Source organism: Eptatretus burgeri, chromosome 5 (genome assembly GCF_056783735.1).
Source record: "Eptatretus burgeri isolate ZD-2024b chromosome 5, Ebu_testis_v1, whole genome shotgun sequence".
NCBI classification, from domain to species: Eukaryota; Metazoa; Chordata; class Myxini; order Myxiniformes; family Myxinidae; genus Eptatretus; species Eptatretus burgeri.
In genome coordinates, this window is record NC_140965.1 from 104,251,781 (window position 1) to 104,273,426 (window position 21,646).

Genomic DNA, 21,646 nt, shown 5'->3' on the forward strand with positions numbered 1-21,646 from the left:
GAGGACTGGAGAATACGGGGATGAATAAATGCAGCTGGCCACTCGGCTGTGACTTGGGGAGGACGAGCAGGCAAAAGGTTCTTTTTAAAAAGAAAACAAAATACAAAGCTGAGGCATGTGGCAGACCTAGACCACAGAACAGAATAGTGGACAATATGGGGTGCATCAAACTTGAAGCGATGGCAGCATTTGACCGACTGATCAAATCTAGATATAGGGCCACTTGACTTTTCATTAAAGTGGCCAACATATTCAACATTGCCACCAATGCTATTACAAAAAAAATAAAGGGAAAAAGAAAACAGATGCTATAATCAAGGGATAAAATGAGAATTCAAAAAGCTAACATTTGTTCTCTTATCCTAATTTGTATACTTATAATCAATACTTGGTTGTAAACAACTTGTATTTATTTTGGCAATATTTTGAATATGGTTTCCAAGTAAATACCAAAATTTGCCTGACTAATCGCATGTTTTGTCTTTTTCAGACATAGTTTTTGAGGATGAATATTAATGACCATAGTTACATTTTGTGGTGGGTAGTGGTCATGGCTTAATGAGATTTGCTGATATTGGTGAAGGTCAGCTGCACATTGCATTACCATGGCAGATATAGACTGGCAAGTGTGCACACTTTATCAGACGGTAACCCCAGAAACACTCAAGTGTCCAGAAAATTCCAGACGAAGACAGTTTATATTCATTTGGCTGTGTTCAGATTTGCTGATATTGGTGAAGGACAGCTGGACATAATTTTAACGTGTTATTGTGATTTTCAACCCACCCCCTTTTCCTTTGTTCCTTTTTCTTTCATCCCCACCTTCCCCTTCCTCTTCTTTCTGTGTTTCATTCAGCTTGTGTGCAGCTTGGCGTCCCCCCCCCCAACTCATGTGTCTTTCTCCCCTTCCCCCTTGATCTCACTCTCACTTCTACTCTGGCTAGAAGAGACGACCCGTTGCTTCGCTGATGGAAATACCAATCTTTGCTGTGATGGCTAAATCAATAGGGAAAGAAGAAAAAGGATTCATGGGAGTGCAGGGATAACCAGCGTCGCAAGGCATTTGCAGTTTCTCCACGTTTGCCCATTTACCTTAAAAAAAAAAACTTCAAAAAAAAAATTCATCACGAACCTTCCCAGGAGATCCCTGAATCCAGTGTAGTTCGATTTATTGAAATCCGTTAATCCATTCTCAAGTTATAATCCGTTTGGTTTTGTTAATCTGTTTTGTCGTGTTATAACATGACAAACAAACAAACAAACACAGACACGGCTCCTTTTATAATATAGATGTTGGTGTTTTCCCCTTTCCATTTTGTTCTCTTCCACGAGCCTCGACCATGTACACCAAAAAAAGAAGAAGATATTTGGTTTTTGGGTTTGACAGTATGGCTCGGAACATAGAATGATTTTATGAATTGAAATGCCTGCCAATAAACATTGATGTTGCCACCATTTCTGTGAATAAGTGATTCGCTGTAGCATTGAAGATAAGATCGGATAAATGGCAGAAATACTTTCCGAAACAAATTTGGCAATCTAAAATTGCTGAGAGCAGAGAAATGAAAGTTGGACGGAGCTCAATAACCTATGAGTTTTTTTTTTGTCTCCAAGGAAGACTAAAGGCACTCGGTTGTTTGTTCTGTGAAGAATGTTCAGGCAAACTTCACAAGGCTTGCACATTTAATCTGAAAGCAAATGTGAGAAAACGTGCATTTATTTTGAATGACAGTGCTCCTGGCCAAGTTGAGTCGCAGATGCGTTTGAATCCTCGAGCCACGCTCCGACAGAAGATGATGGTAATGCCGCAATGGCTGTTCTCGAGAGGTTTGTCGTGTTGATGTACGACAGAAGCAGCGACTGTAAACTGAGTAAATGAGGCTTGTAAAATTCCGTTCTCTCAAAAAGGAAGATCGTATTCTCGAGTATTCCTCCAACAGCAGCAGCTCTATTCCAGCATACCAAGAGAGCCGAGTACCAAGCTGGGCATTGCTTGACCCAATGCCGGGTCTCTTCTGTGAAGTTACCGTTACCTGAGGAATGGGACGGTAAACGTTCGTAGAAGAGTCTTGGGATCCCTTCCCTGTGGATTACTTTACCAGATGCATATAAAGCATGCCAGGAATTGCTACGTTGTGGTTGCCATACCGACAAGGGTTGTCACAAGCGCTGCAAGTGCATCAATACCCAATTATTGTCCACGGCTCTCTGCAAGTGTGAGGCAGAATGCAATCGCAATTGACTTCAATTTATTATGGACAGATAATCACAACAACAGGAATGTGCACATGTTATTTCTGTTTCAATTGGGCTTCTTTCCTGTCTTGTGCTTCAGTACTCTTTATTTATCAATTTTACCTTGCTTGTTTTCCTTCAAAATTTACCTTTTTGTCCTTTCTTTAATACGAGCTCAATGAGCTGTTTGCGCACGCCATTTGCTATTATTGTAGTGTTTTATCTCATTTTGCAGATTTACTCTATACCGGGTGATATATTTTTTTAATCTAATAAATTTTTCGTTTGCCTCTTTGGTGTTCCATTCTCCAAATAAATATTTTGATAGCTCCTGAATCTGTGATCGCAGGTTCAAATGTCATATGCTATTTTGATTTGTTCATTGTCTACCAAGTCCCAAAACTGAATGTGGAGAAATGCTTCCAAGCTCTTCGGTGAAGCTGATATGAACACGATGATAACCAGACTTGGTGGTGTCATCGAGTATCCACTCTGATTCTGGGAGGGTGGTCATTCAAACCCCAATCAAGTCATATATGAACACATCCTGGATTGGAGCGTAGGGTTCTGGACCAGCATCATGGAAGAAATGTCATTGAAAAACAAAACCAAGACAACAACAAGCTAATTCTGTTGTCTGGTCCTCGAGCCGCAATATCAAAAGTTTTTCCATCTTTGCGATCACTCACTCCACTTTTACATTTCCAACCTGGCCTCCAAAGCCAGTTGCCGACTGGAAATCCTCGGTCGTGCAAAGTCCTTCCTCAGCCCACCTGAGCTCCTGGCCACATACAAAGCTTTTGTCTGCAGCCTGATTGAGTAGCGCTCCTCCATCTGCGCTGGTGCTCCTGCCTCTCAACTTTCTCGACTTCACGCTGTGCAAGCTAAAACATTTAGGATCATTGGTATCTCCCATGGTGAAGCTGAGTTTTTGGGCCTCTCACTCTCAGCGCAGGCAGGACGGTGGTCTTTGTCTTCGACCGTCTCCTCTCCAGTCTCTTCCCTCTGCCCCCCACCGCTCTGTCTGCGATATGTCCCCTCCCCCCAATATTTCCGCAGGGCACTCAAGGTCTGCCAGCAACCCGCTTCTGGTAAAACTACCAAAATCATGAATCACTGCTCACCTTCACTCTATCATTTCTCTTTTTTCCCCACCTTTGGAATAAACTCCCACACTTTCTTCAATCCCATTCTTCCCTCCAGGCCTTCAAAACAGTTGGTCACCACCACCTCTTATCTTCCCCCTTCCAAAACTCTGATCTTTTCTACCCCTGTTAATCCACCACAATCCCACCTCCTTCAAATTCCCTGCTTTCCTTCCTGAAAGTCCCTGTAGTGTCCGTCTTGTATATCCTGTGTTCCCCGCTATCCCTTTCCCTTCCACAGATCTCCGAATGTCTCTGTTCCCCACTGTTTTGTCCTTCTCTCTCACACACCTCTTGTCTCCTGCACCCCGTGTTGTGCATTGTGTGTTAGCTCTCATACGAGCCTCGACAAGGTATACAAAAACAAACAAACTCCTTTTCTTGGTATCACCTTAAACTTCATTGGAGCAGATCACTTCACGTGTTTGAAAATTATCGCCGTGTGCTCGAGTTTCATCCCAATTGTAGATCGGTTTAGTAAAAGGATAGCGAACTTTGCAAAGGAGTTTCCCCTCTCTCAAACCGTTTTATAATGTCTAATTTAATTTCCAGCATATGTATCTTGCATTGCTTTGATGCACGAGCATCACTTACTCATATTAATCTGGTCTTACGCTTTTCTGACATTCCAAGGATCATAAAAGTGTGAACAGTGAGATTATGGTGCAGTTTATTTCTGGAGAGAAGTTAAAAAATATTTTGCTATTGTGAAAAAGCGTTACCACGAAAATAACGACGTGTTCACCGAAAAGTGGTGTTAGTTCTTAGAAAGCGTTAATGTGAAAAAGTGTTGGTCAAATGAGTGAATAGAGAGGACTCCCTGTCGTGATAATTACATGCCAGTATAGTGCCATTATTTTGCTGCAACATTTTTGAATGGAAAGGTAAGTTTCATTGCTGGTTATGAATCTGTTAGAAGTATGGATGAATTTTGTTGGTTGTTGTAATTTAATTTGAAAAGTCACATCCATCACTGTTGTCGTTGGATTACCATAAAATGTCTTCTTTTTTCTCTCTATCTCTCTCTCTATTTCTCTCCCATGCTTGGCACATGCCGTACTTATTGGCATGTCAGATGGAGGAACACCCTCATAAATCGGTTGCATTTCACTGTATTGGGCACTTCCTCTATGGTGACCAAGAGGAAGAGGTGAGTAAAGCATATATAATTTTTTTAAATGAATACTAGTTCATCATGCTCTTCATAATCTATCTTGAAATTATACTAGTCTTTCATTTTCGTTCAGTCTTTGCATTTTCAAACTGTCGGAATATCTCATTTCACAGGAAAGTGTAATCATATATATATATATATATATATATATATATATATATATATATATATATATATATATATAGATATATATATATAGATATATATATATATATATATATATATATATATATATATATATATATGTATATGTATGTATATGTATATGCATATGTATGTATATATATATATATATATATATATATATATATATATATATATATATATATGTAACCGGGCGTAGTGGCGTGCGCCTGTAATCCGGCTACTCGGAGGCTTGGGTTGGAGGATCGCTTGAGGACGGGGGCTCTGCACTGGGCAGGGTGTAGAGCAGCCCGGAATCATGGCGAAACCCAAATCCTGATCCCTGTGTCGTAAGAGGCGACCAGGGTTGCGTCAGGAAGGGCATCCGGCGTAAAAGCTGTGCCAAATCAGTATGCGGATCATAACGGATGATCCGCTGTGGCGACCCCTAACGGGAGCAGCCGAAAGATGAACAACAACAACATATATATATATATGTATGTATATCTATATGTATATCTATATGTATATATATATATGTATATATATATATATATATCTATATATATATATGTATATCTATATATATATATATATATATATATATATATATATATATATATATATATATATATATATATATATATATATATATATATATGTATGTATATATATATATGTATGTATATATATATATATATATATATGTATGTATATATATATATATATGTATGTATATATATATATATGTATATATATATATATATATATATATATATATATATATATATATATATATATATATATGTATATATATGTGTATGTATATATATGTGTATGTATATATGTATATATATATATGTGTATGTATATATATGTGTATGTATATATGTATATATGTATATATATATATATATATATGTATGTGTATATGTATGTATGTGTATATGTATGTATATATATATATATATATATATATATATATATATATATATATATATATATATATATATATATATATATATATATATGAACAGGTCAGTTATGGGAGCATGTGCCAGAACAGCGCGTCGCTGCGTCCACTTTCCGCCGGTACTCCAGGAGCCTCCGTCTGGCCATCCCCCAGGCAGATGCCAGGCCCATCCCCATCTCCTTGAGATGATGGTCAACCTGCTGCAACCATGAGGCACGTGGTCGGCCCACTGGCCTCCTCCACTCATGAGACTCCCTCGCTGAGAGAATCTGGTGAGCAGGATCAGCGTCAGGAAAACGAGCCACATGTCCATACAGCCGCAACTGACGCACACGGACTATGCAGGTAACAAATCTCATCCGAGTCTCTCTCAGCAACCGCTCGTTGGACACAAAATCCGACCAGCGATAGCCAAGGATTCTCCGAAGAGACCTGGTACCAAAGGAATTAAGTCTCCGTCTCAGATCCTTGGTCAGAGTCCAAGTCTCGCACCCATAGAGCAAGACTGGAAGTACCAAGGACCTGAAGACTCGGACTTTCGTCCTCCCGCACAGGTACCGGCAGTGTCACACCCCATGATCCAGTGAATCCATGACTCCCCAGGCCCGACCCAGACGTCTATTGACCTCTGACTCGCAGCCAGCAGAGACATGAATATCACTGCCAAGGTAAGTAAATCTCTCCACGACCTCAACATCCTCACCACAAACAGACAGAGACAGGACAGCAGCATCCAAGATGTCACCGAAAGCCTGGATCTTCGTTTTGACCCAAGAAACCCGTAATCCCAACGGCTCCGACTCCTCATTCAGCACCTCGAGGGCCCCCAAGAGGATGTCTAACGTCTCCGCAAAGACGACTGCATCATCTGCAAAATCAAGGTCCGAAATCTTGACATTGCCAAACGATTCACCGCAACTTGATCTCTCCGACATCCTCCCTAAAATCCAGTCCACACAAGTGCTGAAAAGTGTGGGGGCAAGTACACATCCCTGACGAACTCCAGTAACAACTGGAAATAAGTCAGAGATGGTACCACCACACTTCACAGCACTCTCAGTACCAGAGTAGAGTTCAGACATCAGATCGATCAGTTTTGGTGGCACCCCACGAAGACCAAGAATCCTCCAAAGGACATCCCGATTCACTGAATCGAACGCTTTACAGAGATCAACATAGGCTGCAAGCAGCCCCTGCCAAAACTCTCGTCTGCGTTCGGTGAGGACACGAAGTGCAAGGATACAGTCAATCGTTGACCTCTTTGGTGTAAAGCCTGACTGCTCTTTACGCTGGTGCTCGAGCAGATGGTGGCGAACCCTATCAAGAATTATCCGAGCAAAGACCTTGCCCGGCACTGAGAGCAGCGTCACCCCTCGGTAGTTATTGCAGTCTTGGCGATCACCCTTCCCTTTCCAGAGAGGGACAAGAAGGCCCCTATTCCAGTCAGTTGGGATGATGCCTGTGTTCCAGGCAGAGCACAAAACTGCATGCAACGACACGAGTGCAGCATTTCCACCAGCCTTGAGAAGTTCAGCATGGATGCCACAGATCCCTGGAGCTTTGCCCCGTTTCAACTGGTTCACCGCAGCCCGTGTTTCCACAAGCGAAGGTGGACCACAGTTGATTCGAGGGTCGGCAACAGGGATTGTTGAATCCCAACAAAAAAACTCGTCTGGGGCACTGATCAACCACAGACTCGAGTGTGGCGTAGAATGCATCCTTCACGGTGAGATCACTCGCCTCAGTCGGAGCATAAACAGAGACCAGGGATATGACACCTAAGGAGTGACGAATCCTTAATCTCATAATACGCTCGTTGACCGGTGTTACCACAATTATCATTGGGGTCAGCTTATTGGACACAGCTACAGCAACTCCTTGGGTATGGTAACCATCAGAGCGACCAGACCAATATTAGGTGTAACCACCCACCATTATCTCGCCGCAATCCGGTCTCTGAACCTCAGAGAGAGCTGCAATCCCGATGTCCAAACGCTTGAGCTCAGATGATAACAGAGAAAGGTGATCATCCTCTCTTAGGGATAGGACATTCCAGGCACCCACCCAAAGGGACCGCCTCAGGTTAACCCAAGGAGACCGCCGTCTGGTGGACGACACCTCAGCACCACTCTGACACGCTCTCCCGCAATCTGACCCAGGGATGTTACCCCGTGGTTTCCCTCCTATCATCAAAGATTGGGGGTCCCGAAGGCTTTGCCCCAATCCCGTCATCCGGTGAGCTGCCCTGCGAAGGGAAGCTGCGCAGGAGGTACTCCCACGGAGTGGGTTTTCAGATTTTTTTGCGTTTTTGCGTTTTGCGGAATGAAGGGTTTTACGGTGGCCGGAGTGCAAATCCTGCCACCAACCTCCTAATAAGAAATAACCCAACTGCAGGAGGATGTCCGCAGACACAGTTAGGCACTAGATATGGATGGCTGTTGGCTCACAAGGAGCTCCTCCGCCCTTTGACAGATTTTGTTTTTAATCCTGCTGGGTGTCCATATCCAAACACCCTCCTCACCAGATAACCTGGTGGGGGAGATGGTTTAGTCGCCGACAACCCGACCATGGAACAGGTTAGTACAGGTTTACATGGTACCTGTAGCAGGTCACAGATCGAACCTGACCTGACTGTCGAACAGGTCTGAAACAGTCTGAGTCTGACTGTTTCAGTCTGAGTATGAAACAAACAGTATGAACAGTCTGAGATGAATTTCCAGTCTGAAAGAAGAGCATGGGCAGAGTTGATTTATTTATATAATCCTAGCCACCTGGGTTTAATTGATTAGTTAGATTAGTTAATAGATTAGTTAGATTTAATTGAGAGATAATTGTTTATTCCCTCCATTCACGGTGAGAGATGTGGGTGAGTTCATTTTTTCATTTATATGTTGACTGCTTTTGTCGTTTACGTGTGGTGCATGCCTTGGGAGCCTTGTTGGTACGCATCTCTGTCTGTGCTGTCGTTGTTGATTCGCCAACATGATGTTGCAGCTGAGGGGGTGCGTCGCATTGGGTTTCTCATGTGTGAACTATTTGTGAACATGTTTACAGCTGTGGAGGAGCTCTGGGAATAGTGAGAAACAGCAAAGGGCTTACCTTTGGTAGCCTTTAATGGTTGCATTATGTAGCGTCTTCAGCTCGAATCGCATGGGATGTTTTATATTTATATATATATATATATATATATATATATATATATATATATATATATATATATCTATATCTATATCTATATCTATATCTATATCTATATCTATATATATATATATATATATATATATATATATATATATATATATATATATATATATATATATATATATATATGTATATAGTTATTTTTTTTGGGTGAAATTTTTTGAAAGAGCATTCCAGTTCTTCAAACAATGCATGACAGTATTTCATTATTATTTTGAATATACAGTTGTAATATTATCAATGAATGGCATACTTTTTCCATGCATTGCAGTTACGACAAAGGCTGAACCAGGCCGAGAACTACAACAAACTTTCCAAAAAACCTTCAACCTTTTGGCTTGATCTGCTGCATAAATACTTTGTTGATGCACCATATGTCACGGTAAGTTTTTGTTTGTTGTTCCTTTCCTGAAAAAATTAAAAAGTGTGTGTGCGAGTTTTTTAAAGTTTTTTTTTTTTTTTAAATATGAAAGTTTGAAAATAAAATTCCAACAAAGAGGGGTAATTATACACTTCGTATTGTTATAACAATACTTTAAAGAAAGCCAACCTTCTTTCATATGACAACTTTCCTATCAATTCTGACATCACATTTCTCTGCAATGTCATTGTCTTTTAATCCATTATAACATGAAATAACAAATTGCTGAGAATTAAATGAATCGTTTCAGGAACAGTTGCCTTCAGTTAAAAATGTTTTGGAAGCATAAATCTTGTTGATCAGGTCATTTACATACTTTTGAAGAGGTGTATGAATTGGACCAGAATACTTTGACGGTTCTGAGAATCTGTGCGAGTCATGCGGTGTCTCGAGCCACGACCCACCTCCCATTGGCCATTCCACTGATTTTGGTGAACATCCAGTGGTTCGGCTGAACTTGTGGGGACAGGTCCCTCATATAGGACATGCAGTACCACCACAATGTCCCAGAATGGAGCACCCCATTGACAAAGGTCCGACTCCCCTCCCTTAGAATTTCTCCACAGTATCCACTACTCGCTGCGTGCGGCATGGCCCTCTCAGGAGAGCCTGCTGTGGTCAATGACGAGTATTCCACCAGCAACCTCAGACTCCTGACCTGGGTTGGACAAGCCACACGTGACATCTCAGTGGGTACCGTGCCCCATGCTGCCATGGGCAGATGGTCTTGCCCGCCGTGCCAGCCGCACAGATCCGATGGACTGGATGGGTTATTAACCTCCGCCATCGAAGATCGGAGGTTACTGTTTTCGCCCCTTTCTTGTTTGCTTGTTTGTTTGTTTGTGAACAGTATTACGGAAAAACCCCTCGACGGATTTTGACGAAACTTGGTGGGGGGATTAGGTATCGTCCAAGGATCATGCCATTACATTTTGGACTTGCTCCAAAATCCAATATGGCCGCCATGGCGGCCATTTTGAAAAAAATATTTGAATTTTTTTTTTTTGCATTTCTACATATTACAAGTGATTTCCAACAGAAAACATGCCAAAATTATAATTGCAGATGATTTTGGAACTTCAGGTGGATATACCCACGTAAAATCAATTTCTGTCTCAAGGAATCTAGTTATGACGAATGAATTGAGTATGTAAAAGTTAAAAGTAAAAGGGAAAGTTGCAAACTCTAACTCTGTCAGCACTGTTGACATCAAATTGAATGAATAGGATATCAGGTTCACTTGAATGACCTAGCAGTATTGGCGGCGGAGGTTTTGCACTCTACCGAGTGCTCCCCCTCTAGTTACCTTGTTATAGGTTATAGCTTATGTCTAATGGCTTTTTGGGTCATTTTGCATTGTATGGGATGAGGAAGCTTTTTCACCATTCTTGCCCATCTAAATTCCCTGCACATGATTTCTCTCACACAAGCAAGCAGCTAATTTGCAAAGGTGTGCCAAATCCCACTTTGAATCACGTGCCACAATCAAACTGACATCTCACTTCAACCTCCACCACACTCTACCCACAAAAGCTACAAAGATCACATAACATCAAGACACCTTTATTATCGCTCCCCATTATTATGCTATTACCCAAGCTCTCTATGCATTCGCCATTGCTCAACAACCACAACACATCAACTACAGTGAACCACCATGCCACCTCAACCTCAGTGAACCACCACTCCACAATTCCGCTTCTTCCATCGCCTCAACCACAATCACCACAGATGCCGACGGCCACCTTTGGAGTAGCGGGAGCAATAAGCACAATGCACCGACAACAGGCACCTGGACGTTCAGATGTCTGTAACTTGAAGCACAAGTGTGCGCTAATCACCATTTGACATCATACGGAAAGCCCTGACCCTCCGTTTGATTGTGGTCCCCATTGGGTGTGCAGCACATGTTTGCGTTCAGAAGATGCAGCCGAAGATGCCAGTGCCATGTTAAGTGTGGAGGTCCGTCACATCGGTCGCACATCACCCACATCCTCACTTGCACCTTTTTAAATATGCACTGTGGACACCACCAGTATTCCTCCTCTTTTTCCTGCCCTCAGTGTTTGGGCAGCATGGGTTCATCAACCCTACTTGGTGAGCCAAGCAGGTCAAAACCACCTCGTCCTTCTCTTATCTCTCTCTCTCTGATCTACTCTTCTGTGGAATGATTCTGATGGCGCCTGTTTTATAATAAGTAAGAAAGGTGTCCAAGTAGTCGTATCGAGTTAGCTCTGCCCTGTGTCTTTTTGCTTAATTGTTACTGTATGTCTTTTGCCATACCACACCAATCTTGCATGAACCTGCTGTACGAATCTTTCTTGCAAGTAAACCCCTTGTCTTCACTGTGCCACATACCTTTCTTCGCGCTTTCTTTTAATAAATCATTTGGTACTTGTCATTTAGCCAGCTCGTAGTGTCCTTTCCTCCATTGATCCAGTATCGTCCACATGCTTTGTAGCTGGGAAGTTTTACCTCACGTGCTTTGCTCTTGTTAGCCAGCATACACTCACAATTGCTCGGCAATAATCCGATTGTGAATGGAGGGCACAAAACTCGGTTAATTTAGTCACCACCTCAGGTAAACAGTGTTAGACGGATAACCCTGTTAGAGTTGATGAGGTTAATTGATGTTTGTGGTTGCTTAGCAACCTGCTGGACCACAAAGTTATCCGTGGCTGGTGACCTCAGGACCTCGCATTCAAGAGGAACTTGAGTGCTTCCCCTCGTAAAGCCTGGCCGGCAACAATACTTTTGTTCTTCAAATTTTTGGCAAAACGAGTTTCCTAACTTTGTGTTTCGGAATAGGAAAGATTTGTCATGAGTAGAACTTATTGTTTGTCTCCATTTATTTAAGAATAATTTCTGATCTATTTATTTTCTTCCCTCTATCTCTCAAGGTGGTCGGACAGCCAAGCCAACAACTACAAGAAGAGATGGCACGGATTGAGGCATTGAGATTGGAATGTCAACGTGAACAGCTTGGACCACGAGGATTGATCAACTGCTCTACGTGCCTACAAAAAGCTATCAAAGAGAATGAAGTTAGAATTAATTATTATACTATTTTGCAACAGCATGTTTTGCTGTTGCCCTTCATTACAGTAAATTCAAATTCATTTGCAACAAAAATTGTATTTGAAGTAATAACCTAATTTCATTCTTCATTCAAATACCTAAACATCCCTTTCTTCCTCATAGTTTTTTTTTTTTGTTAATGTCCAAACAATTACATTCCTTCCTTTCCATTTTACTTTTTTTTTTTTTCTGACGAGGTCTAAGGCTTGGGAAGAAGCTGTAACACAATCCCTGCGCACACATGCACAGAAAAACACGAGACAACATCGGACTGCACTTTGGAGATTCTGGGAAATGACGTAAATGCCCAAGGCACTCTGTATGTCCACAAAGTTTCTTTGTCTCTCTACACAATGCAAGGAAATTGAGGGGAAATTTTCACATCCCCATTGATGCAAACCTTTGGGGTTTGTCTGTGCTTGATCTTTTAATTCCTGAGCATCAACCAAGGAAGCAGTGCGTACCATTTTTAAATATTTGGTGTGACTTAGTCAGTGTCAGAATTGAAGTCTTGACCTCACAGATTCTGAGCTGACGCTCTAACTTAACTATTACGAGACTGCGTCTGGTAAAGTATTTGTATGTCATATTTTCATTGCTCAATGTTGTCTTTACTTCCATCACCGAAGGTGCAGGAGCTGCTGGTACCTATGCAAGAGGACGAAAGTCCGAGTCTTCAGGTCATTGGTGCTTCCAGTCTTGCTCTATGGATGTGACACTTGGACACTGACCAGGGATCTGAAATGGCGACTTAATTCCTTTGGTACCGAGTCTCTTTAGAGAATCCTTGGTAATCACTGGTCAGACTTTGTGTCCAACGAGCGGTTGCTGAAAGACTCAAATGCGATTTGTTACCTGCATAGTCTGTGAGCGTCAGCTACAGCTGTATGGGCACGTGGCTCGTTTTCCTGACGCTGATCCTGCGCACCAAACTCTCTCAGTGAGGGAGCCTCGTGAGTGGAGTAGGCCAACAGGCCGACCACATGCCTCCTGGTTGTAGCAGGTTGATTAGCATCTCAAGGAGATGTTGATGGACCAGTCATCTGCCTGGGGGATGACCAGATGGAGGCCCCTGAGTACCGCCGGAAAGTGGACGTAGTGACGTGCTGCTCCAGCGCATGCTCCCATACCTGACCTGACCAAAGGTGGACGGAGGTGATGTTTTCACCACCGTCTGTCTGCATTTTTCTGAGAGCAGGATGTCTCAAGAAGTTATGGACAGATTTGGACATAACTTGGTGGATGAGTTGTGTAGATGACAAGAACAAGCCGATTAGATTTTGATTCAGGTCCAGATGCAGATGCAGCCTATCAGTGGGATACACAACCTAAACAATTCAGCCTGTTGTAGGTATGCACTCGACCGAGTGCTGTTCTAGTTTACATTGTATTGATCCTTAAGATGCAGCTTTTCCTTCATATTGCATCCGAGATTTCTCTTCATGTTTCTGAAACCTATTGCCAGGTGCCATGACACACACACACACACACACACACACACACACACACACACACACACACACACACACACACACACACACACACACCTTTCCTTTATTTCCTTTGTTCAGTGAAGTTTTATCTTTTTCCCATGTGCAGCGATTTTACTTTTCTCCTTTTATATGCAGGTGCACTTTAGAGTATCTTTTCTTTCACACATCTGTGTTTCGTTCACTTGGAATGCAAAAGTTTATCTCAAGTTCGAATCTCGATCAGAAATAGAATGTTGAAATAGAATGATGCATGCCACCTTCTATTGAATTTATCATTTTGGTTTACTTTCTTATATTGACGCTCTCATGTGATCTTTACTTTGTGTTCTGATGATTGCATACATTAATCTATTCCAAATATTTACATTCGACTCATTAAAGCAACAGCCATTGAGATATGATTTTCTCTTTTTTCCTACACTGCAAATAATTATGAATGTTGTGTCAAAACTGTTGCTTACTTGTAAAAACTACATTTTTTTTTATGTACTTAAGGCTCAAATCAAAAAACAAAGTTCATGAAACCACTCAGCAGTAATTGGCGAATGTTTTCAAAGAATTGGAAAATCTGATTTAATGCTGTATTATCAAAGATGATGCCTGGTTGGCTTCATGGTTAGGGTGTTGGGCTTGGGATCCTAGGATCCTGAGTTTAAATCCCCCTCGGCTGTTGAATTAATACCAGGTGGGATGACTCTGCCTGTCATCCTTCTGAGGTCGCAAAATGAGTGCCAACTTGCTGGTATACTGTTTCGGAGTGGCGACCTGTCCAGGATTGTACTCGATAGCCAAGGAGACTGCTTAAGCAGCATCAATGCTATGCACAGAGTATGGTCCCAATGGATGGATGGATTACCCAAGATGGTGGTTATGTTGAAGCTGAGAAATCTGAACTGTACAATATCAAAACCTCATGAATTATGATTGAATGTGCTGTTTACAGTTTGCTTATATCATGTGTACATTCAAAGTTGTTAGTTTCAGTTAATAAGACTTTCTAAACACAGTTGTATGTCAAAGCATTTTCAGTTGTTACTCGAGATCGCAGTAGAGCACATTGGAAATCCATTCATATGATACGAGTTCCCTTACCAGGAACTTCAATACAGGATGCCATTAGGCCCTTCAAGTCTGTGAAATGATTGCTAACCTCTGGCTGTTTGTCCTTGCTCCATCCTTTTTAAATGCATATATTGCGTCGAACAGCAAGTAACAATTTTATATCTTGAGTGTGAATTGGTTGGGGTTCGACTGCCAACCTCCCAGACTCAGAGTGGATGTTAAAATGATATCTTTTTTTGGTATTCAAAAAACAAATCGACTTTTGCTAAACCAAATGGACATGGTAGTTCAAGTACATATCATATGTATAAAGCAAGGTGTGTGTGTGTGTGTGTGTGTGTGTGTGTCACGAATTATTATTGAGTGGCTGTTTGGCAGTGCATTGTGTTGTGCTATGCTAACGCATGTATACCTCTCGGTTGATATGGAAGAAATTGTTTGTTGTGTAAAGCTATAAGCTGTACTTAGAAAGTTAGAAAGTGATATTCCATTGGCATATTTACAAATTGAACACACCACACACAGGTCATAGATCTACTGTTGTGTATCTACGGCTAATATTGTGGACCCATTGTTTGGAGTGGCCCTGGGTAGAAGTGGTCAAAACCTTGATGAAGAACCTGGACCAACTTGTGATGAAGGCAGTCGGGAAATCGGTCAATCAGGGACAAATCACTGAAGTTCTGATTTAAGGTGTCCAACTATTTCAACATTGGCTATTAAAATAGTCAAGGTATCAGCTTTTGTAGAATAATGTTATTTATAACTTCCTTTAAATGGTAATTTCATGCATTCGGGATAGCCATTACCTTTTAAATAGAATATAACATTGTATTTAATGTGTGGAATAGTTTTATATGAGAAAATGATGTGTATCACTATTATTGATTGGTAGTGCTTATATCATTCAAGGATGGGTGATTTTTTTTTTTTGGGGGGGGGGGGAGGCATTAATTTGAAGAAGAAAAATAGCATCAACAGCAGTGCCAAACCTGTGACATAAGGACTTTGACAAAAATCTACCTTTGGGACCATACTCTGGACAGAGCATCAGTGCTGCCTAAGCAGTCTCCTGGGTTATTGGGCACAAGCCTGGAGAGGTCACCACTCCAACACAGGATACACAAATGGCTCAATCATCCCAGGAAGCTGGCAATCATTTTGCCAACCTCAGAAGGATGGTGGGCTGAGTCAAACCCACCTGGTAATTCAATGGAAAGGAAGGATTTGAACTCGGGACCCCAGGATCCCAAGCCCACCACCCCAACCATGAATGTAACAGCAGGCATACTTTTGATTGGATTGAGGAGGAGGAGGAGCAAGTGGGGTGTGGGACAGGGTTTGGATGATGAGGTGGTGGTGTGGTAAATATATATATATATATATATATATATATATATATATATATATATATATATATATATATATATATATATATATATATATATATATACACACAACCAGTCAAAAGTTTTAGAACACCCCCATGTTTCCAGTTTTTACTGAAATTTAAGCAGTTTAATGTTTCAATGTACTCTGAAATTAATGCAAAGGACAAGTAAACAATTGCAGATAAAAAAGAAATCATGGAATCGTTTTGTTGAACAAAATTTAACCTAAATTTTTGACTCATCATAGTAGCCACCTTTTGCAGATATAACAGCCGAACATACTTGTGGCATTCTTTCTACAATGGAAATCAAATATTGTTTGGAAAGTTCTTCCCAACACTGTTGCAGAAGTTCCCACAAATGTGTTGCACTTGTAGGTTGCTTTTCTTTCATCCTTCGATCCAGTTCATCCCAAACCAGCTTGATGGGGTTTAAGTCTGGAGACTGTGTAGGCCATTCCATGATTTGAAGCCTACCATCTTGTTCTTTTCTTCGATGGTAGTTCTGACATAGCATGGAGGTATGTGTTGGGTTGTTATCTTGCTGTCGGATGAACCCCTGACCAACGAGGCGTAGACCAGAGTAATTGCATGGCGCTGCAAAATGCTGTGGTAGCCCTTTTGGTTCATGGTGCCAGTCACTCTGTGGAAGTCGCTGACTCTGGATCCAGCAAAAGAGCCCCAGATCATCACGCTTCCTCCTCCATGCTTGACAGTTAGTGTCACACACTGAGGAACCTTCCTTTCACCTACTCGACGGCGTACAAAAACACTGCGTGAGAAACCGAAGATTTCTAATTTTGATTCATCGGTCCATGAGACCTTCTTCCAGTTTTCAATCATCCACTGTCGGTGCTTCATGGCCCAGGCAAGCCTCTTTTTCTTATTTTGCCATCTTAGCAATGGCTTTCTTACTGTCACTCGACCTGTCAAACCTGCAGCTCGTAGTCTTCTCTTCACAGTTGAAACTGAGACTTCCGCACTTTGACCAGTGTTAAACTGTGCTTGAAGCTGTTGCACTATGAGCTACCTATCACGCAAGCTGTTGACTCTCAGAAACTTGTCTTCTGATTGTGTTGTGGCTTTGTGTCTGCCAGATCTCTTCCTGTCAGAGTTTCCTCCAGTTTCCAAGTGCCTTTTGATGGTGCAGGAAACTGTACTCACTGACACCTTGGCTTTTCTTTGCAATTTCTCTAAAGGAAAGACCGACACTTTTAAGGGATATAATGGTTTGTCTGTCTTCCTTTGTTAATTGTCTTATTCTCGCCAAAATGATAGCAATATTCTACTTCCTGCGGTGCAATATTGTCCAAATAATGCTTCATTGGGTAGAGGAACACAGTCTGTTCCAAGACTGCTTTTACACAGAGAGAGGGTTTGTAACTAATCAACAAAAGTTGGGACACCTGTAGGAATTGTTTGCATCAACTTTCAAGGCTTGATTTACTTCCATTGATGCAGAACAGGTGCAGTTGCAAACCCATTACTTGTTCTCTGAAAAGGGCCTCTTTTTTTTTAAACAACTCTGACAATTACATAATTTTTCAGTTTTTGGTAATCTCAACTTTACTTTTTTTAACCTCTGGCAGTTTTCCACTTAGCTTTGTACCATTTCAAATTATTCACTGGACTTGAACTGCTTAAATTTAAGTAAAAACTGGAAAAATGGGGGTGTTCTAAAACTTTTGATCGTGATATATTTCTATGATAATGCTATATATATATATATATATATATATATATATATATATATATATATATATATATATATATATATATATATATATATATATATATGTGTATATATATGTATATATATATATATATATGTGTATATATATGTATATATATGTATATATATATATATATATGTGTATATATATGTATATATATGTATATATATATATATATATATATATATATATATATATATATATATATATATATATATATATATATATATATATATATATATATATATATATATATATATATATATATATATATATTTGTGCTCTGGAGCACAAAAAGCCAAGTTGCACATTTGACAATGACAGCACATTTCAAGCTATGCTTTGTATTTGTTATTTTTCCAGTGATTGAGGCTCATGGAAGAGCTGATTGCTTTTTAATAACAAATATGTATGCTTATGATAGCCAAACAAAATCACGTACATTTTATGTAATCGTCATCTCTATTTCTTTTCAATACCTTTTCAAACATTTGTAATTTTGTTTTGCACAGTGCGAGTCTCCACAAGAGCTTCTGAGCTGCTTCTGTGTTCCCAGCACAGACAGCATCTTCTTTCATCCCATACAGCGGCACTCAACCGTGCTTGAAGATAAAGAGCAAAGTGATGACCTCATCTTAACCAATGTTCCTTTTCCCACCCAAGTTGATCACATTCACTCCATCTTTGTTCGGGTTCGTGTTACCTTTGCCCTAACTCCAACCCTGTGCACCTTTCTTAGCCTGTGGAGCATCCTGCCTGTGCATGTCACAAGCTGAATCCTTCCACCGCTGACGGCATATTGGCCCGTCATTTCTGTTGTTACTTATAGAGCACCTGTCTACTTATCCTTCATGAATGGGATGTTTGCTTTTCATGTGTTGTGTCAAATGGCTTCAGACACTTCACCTTGCAGTACATTTTCTGGCAACTCTGCATTCTGATTTCATGACGCAAACATTTATGAGAAGCTGCCAAGTTGTTTTTCCATTTAAATTGCATACACAACTTTTATTTTCACCTTCTTACAAGGAATATATATATATATATATATATATATATATATATATATATATATATATATATATATATATATATATATATATATATATAAACATGCATAACATTTGTTATTAAAATCCCATCACAAACGAGTAATTCTCTTGATTTTCTTCCTTCCATCATAATATGGATTAGTATTTTGAATTGTATTTTTGTTTTGTTTTATATTCTGTGTTCAACCATACATCCTGTTTCGGCTATTATATTATACAAATTAAATTATACAAATACTCATAAAATAACATGTACATCGTGATGTGATGGTTTCTAAGTGTTTCAGGAATGTCTACTTGTAAATTAATACAGAATTGTGATTTCCTCCACCACTGAAGGTGGACAGAGGTTATGTTTTCACTCCCTGTTTGTATGTTTGTTTGTCAGAGTAAGATATCTTAAAAAGTTGTTGACAGATTCGGACGAAATTTGGTGGACATGTTGGCTGTGTGAGACGGAAGAATTGATTTGATTTTGGTGAAGATCCGATCCGGATACGATAATTTTTTAACCGATTCATCACCATTGAAATCTGGGGTCAAAAACTATATATGGCATGATATCTCTAAAAGTTGTGGATGAGTTGGTTCGATGACGAGAACAAGCTGATCAGATTTTGGTTGAGGTCTGTATGCAGATCGGGCCTATCAGCGGGATACAAAACGTAAACTGTCCAGCCTGGCAGAGGGATGCGCTCTAGCATGTGCCGTTCTAATTATATCATGTATTGAGGAATTTATTCCAGTTTGTTACATTTCTGCTTTGGTGTGATACCTGTTTAATTGCTTTTTTAAGATCAGAATCAAAGAACACTTTTTACTCACAAATTTTAAATTGATTTTTCTCTTTTTAATTGTTCACCTGTGCTGCCAGATGATAATGATTATAATAACAATAATAATGTTTGGAGTTTGGGAGGAAATAGTGGATTGAATAAATATTATTTATTATTAACTTTCAAGTGTCACATGTAATATATATATATGAAAGAAGAGAAGAGTTTTGATCAGGTTAATGATATTATTATTATTATTATTTATTTTCATTCCAAAATAGCAATTGAATTATTGGTTATCTTCCAACATATATGTATATTTATTTGCTTCCTCAAGTGCATGACTTTCATATGTGCATGGCTGTGCGAGGTTTTCTCGACTCTCCACATTCTTTTAGGCAGATTTACATTGAACCTCTCCCCCTGAGGCCTCTCAGGTTTTTTTTTCATCAAATTTTTGCCCTGCAAGCTCCAATTCTCAGTCAGGCCGTTTTTGAAGCATGATGGTATCACAGTTCACTACACAAATGGTACCATGGAAAAGGTACAGCACCTTGTTACATAAATCATGAAGTATTCTGACTTGAATTTTTTTATTTATGATTAAATCGATCAGTTTGTGACTTTTTATTGAGTATTGTTGACGAATAAACAAACTATGGCTGGTGGATGACAGATACAAGACTCGCTACAACATATTTGTAGTACCAACTTTTATTTATTTTTTATATCATATAATTTGATGTTGAAGCCATTAGATATTTGCTCTGGCCGAACGCTGAGGATTTGCGTTGAGGTTTGAAGATATCGTAGCATATGGCTTGCATTCCTCTCTGTCTGCTGGGTGATTGACAAGCAGAAGCCATTGGCTTTCTTTCCGAGGGCTTTGGTTTACTTTAGCAGGCAGGTTTGGACAGAACGAGTGCTTAGCAGGAATTTCTGTATATGAGAAGGGTTGGGTAGAGTGGGAGTCATTTGTCTTTTATCACCTGTTATTGAATCCAGGTGTGGATAATGCATTTAACCTTTGTATACCCATAATGAAGTGCATACATGCTTTTGATATAAGACCTGAGGGATTGTTTTTGATGTATGTATTGTGCAATGATCACAGTATCTGCATGTTTTTTTCATATATATATATATATATATATATATATATATAATTTTTTTTTAAAGGTGGTTGATTTTGAATTTTCATTTGTTTTATTTTCTAATCTTTATACAGATAATTGCAATGTTGGACACGTCGACTGTACCTGCCTACCTGAAGCCTTACCTCACACTCTACTCTGAAATTTTGTTTGAATCACCCGTGATGCGTGGTGATGGTAAGCTTTGATGTTTCATTCTCTGCCTTACAAGCTCAAGCATCGGCCGTCTGGTTCTGGTTGCCTTCACACCAGGTGGTCTCCTGTTGTTCACCATCTCAACCCTAACTCCATATGGATTGTTGCCATTGTGCGATGGGCAGACATTGTTTCTCACTCGGAGGTGATCAGACAGCTGGCAGCTGATACGGTCAAGTCGAGTGCCTCGCTGGGGATTAAGGGTGGTCGTTTTCACTGTGGAGTACATGGCCAGCTGCTGTGCTTGACACTGAAGGTGAGACTGTTCTCACACATGCATGACGATGCATACATTTCAAGCTTTGCTGCATTACTCTTCCATTTATATACACATGTTGAAGCAGATGGACAAAAACTATCTAAGAATCATTGTATTTAATCAGCAGAAGCAGGCATAGCATTAATTTGAGGACACATAAGGTGGGTTTATCCAATTTTGCG

At 40.1% G+C, this 21,646-nt stretch overlaps 1 protein-coding gene across 2 annotated transcripts in view; it reads left to right on the forward strand.

Annotated features, from left to right (window-relative positions):
* LOC147027101 (uncharacterized protein C05D11.1-like) overlaps positions 1-21,646 on the forward strand; it is a 141,001-nt gene that overhangs the window by 60,436 nt on the left and 58,919 nt on the right. For both annotated transcript variants that reach the window (XM_085883269.1, XM_085883268.1), the window contains 6 exons: positions 4,456-4,530; positions 9,123-9,233; positions 12,173-12,316; positions 18,541-18,720; positions 21,085-21,187; positions 21,331-21,461. In XM_085883269.1, coding sequence (XP_085739395.1) covers positions 4,456-4,530; positions 9,123-9,233; positions 12,173-12,316; positions 18,541-18,720; positions 21,085-21,187; positions 21,331-21,461 — 744 coding nt within the window. The remainder of the gene's footprint in view (positions 1-4,455; positions 4,531-9,122; positions 9,234-12,172; positions 12,317-18,540; positions 18,721-21,084; positions 21,188-21,330; positions 21,462-21,646) is intronic.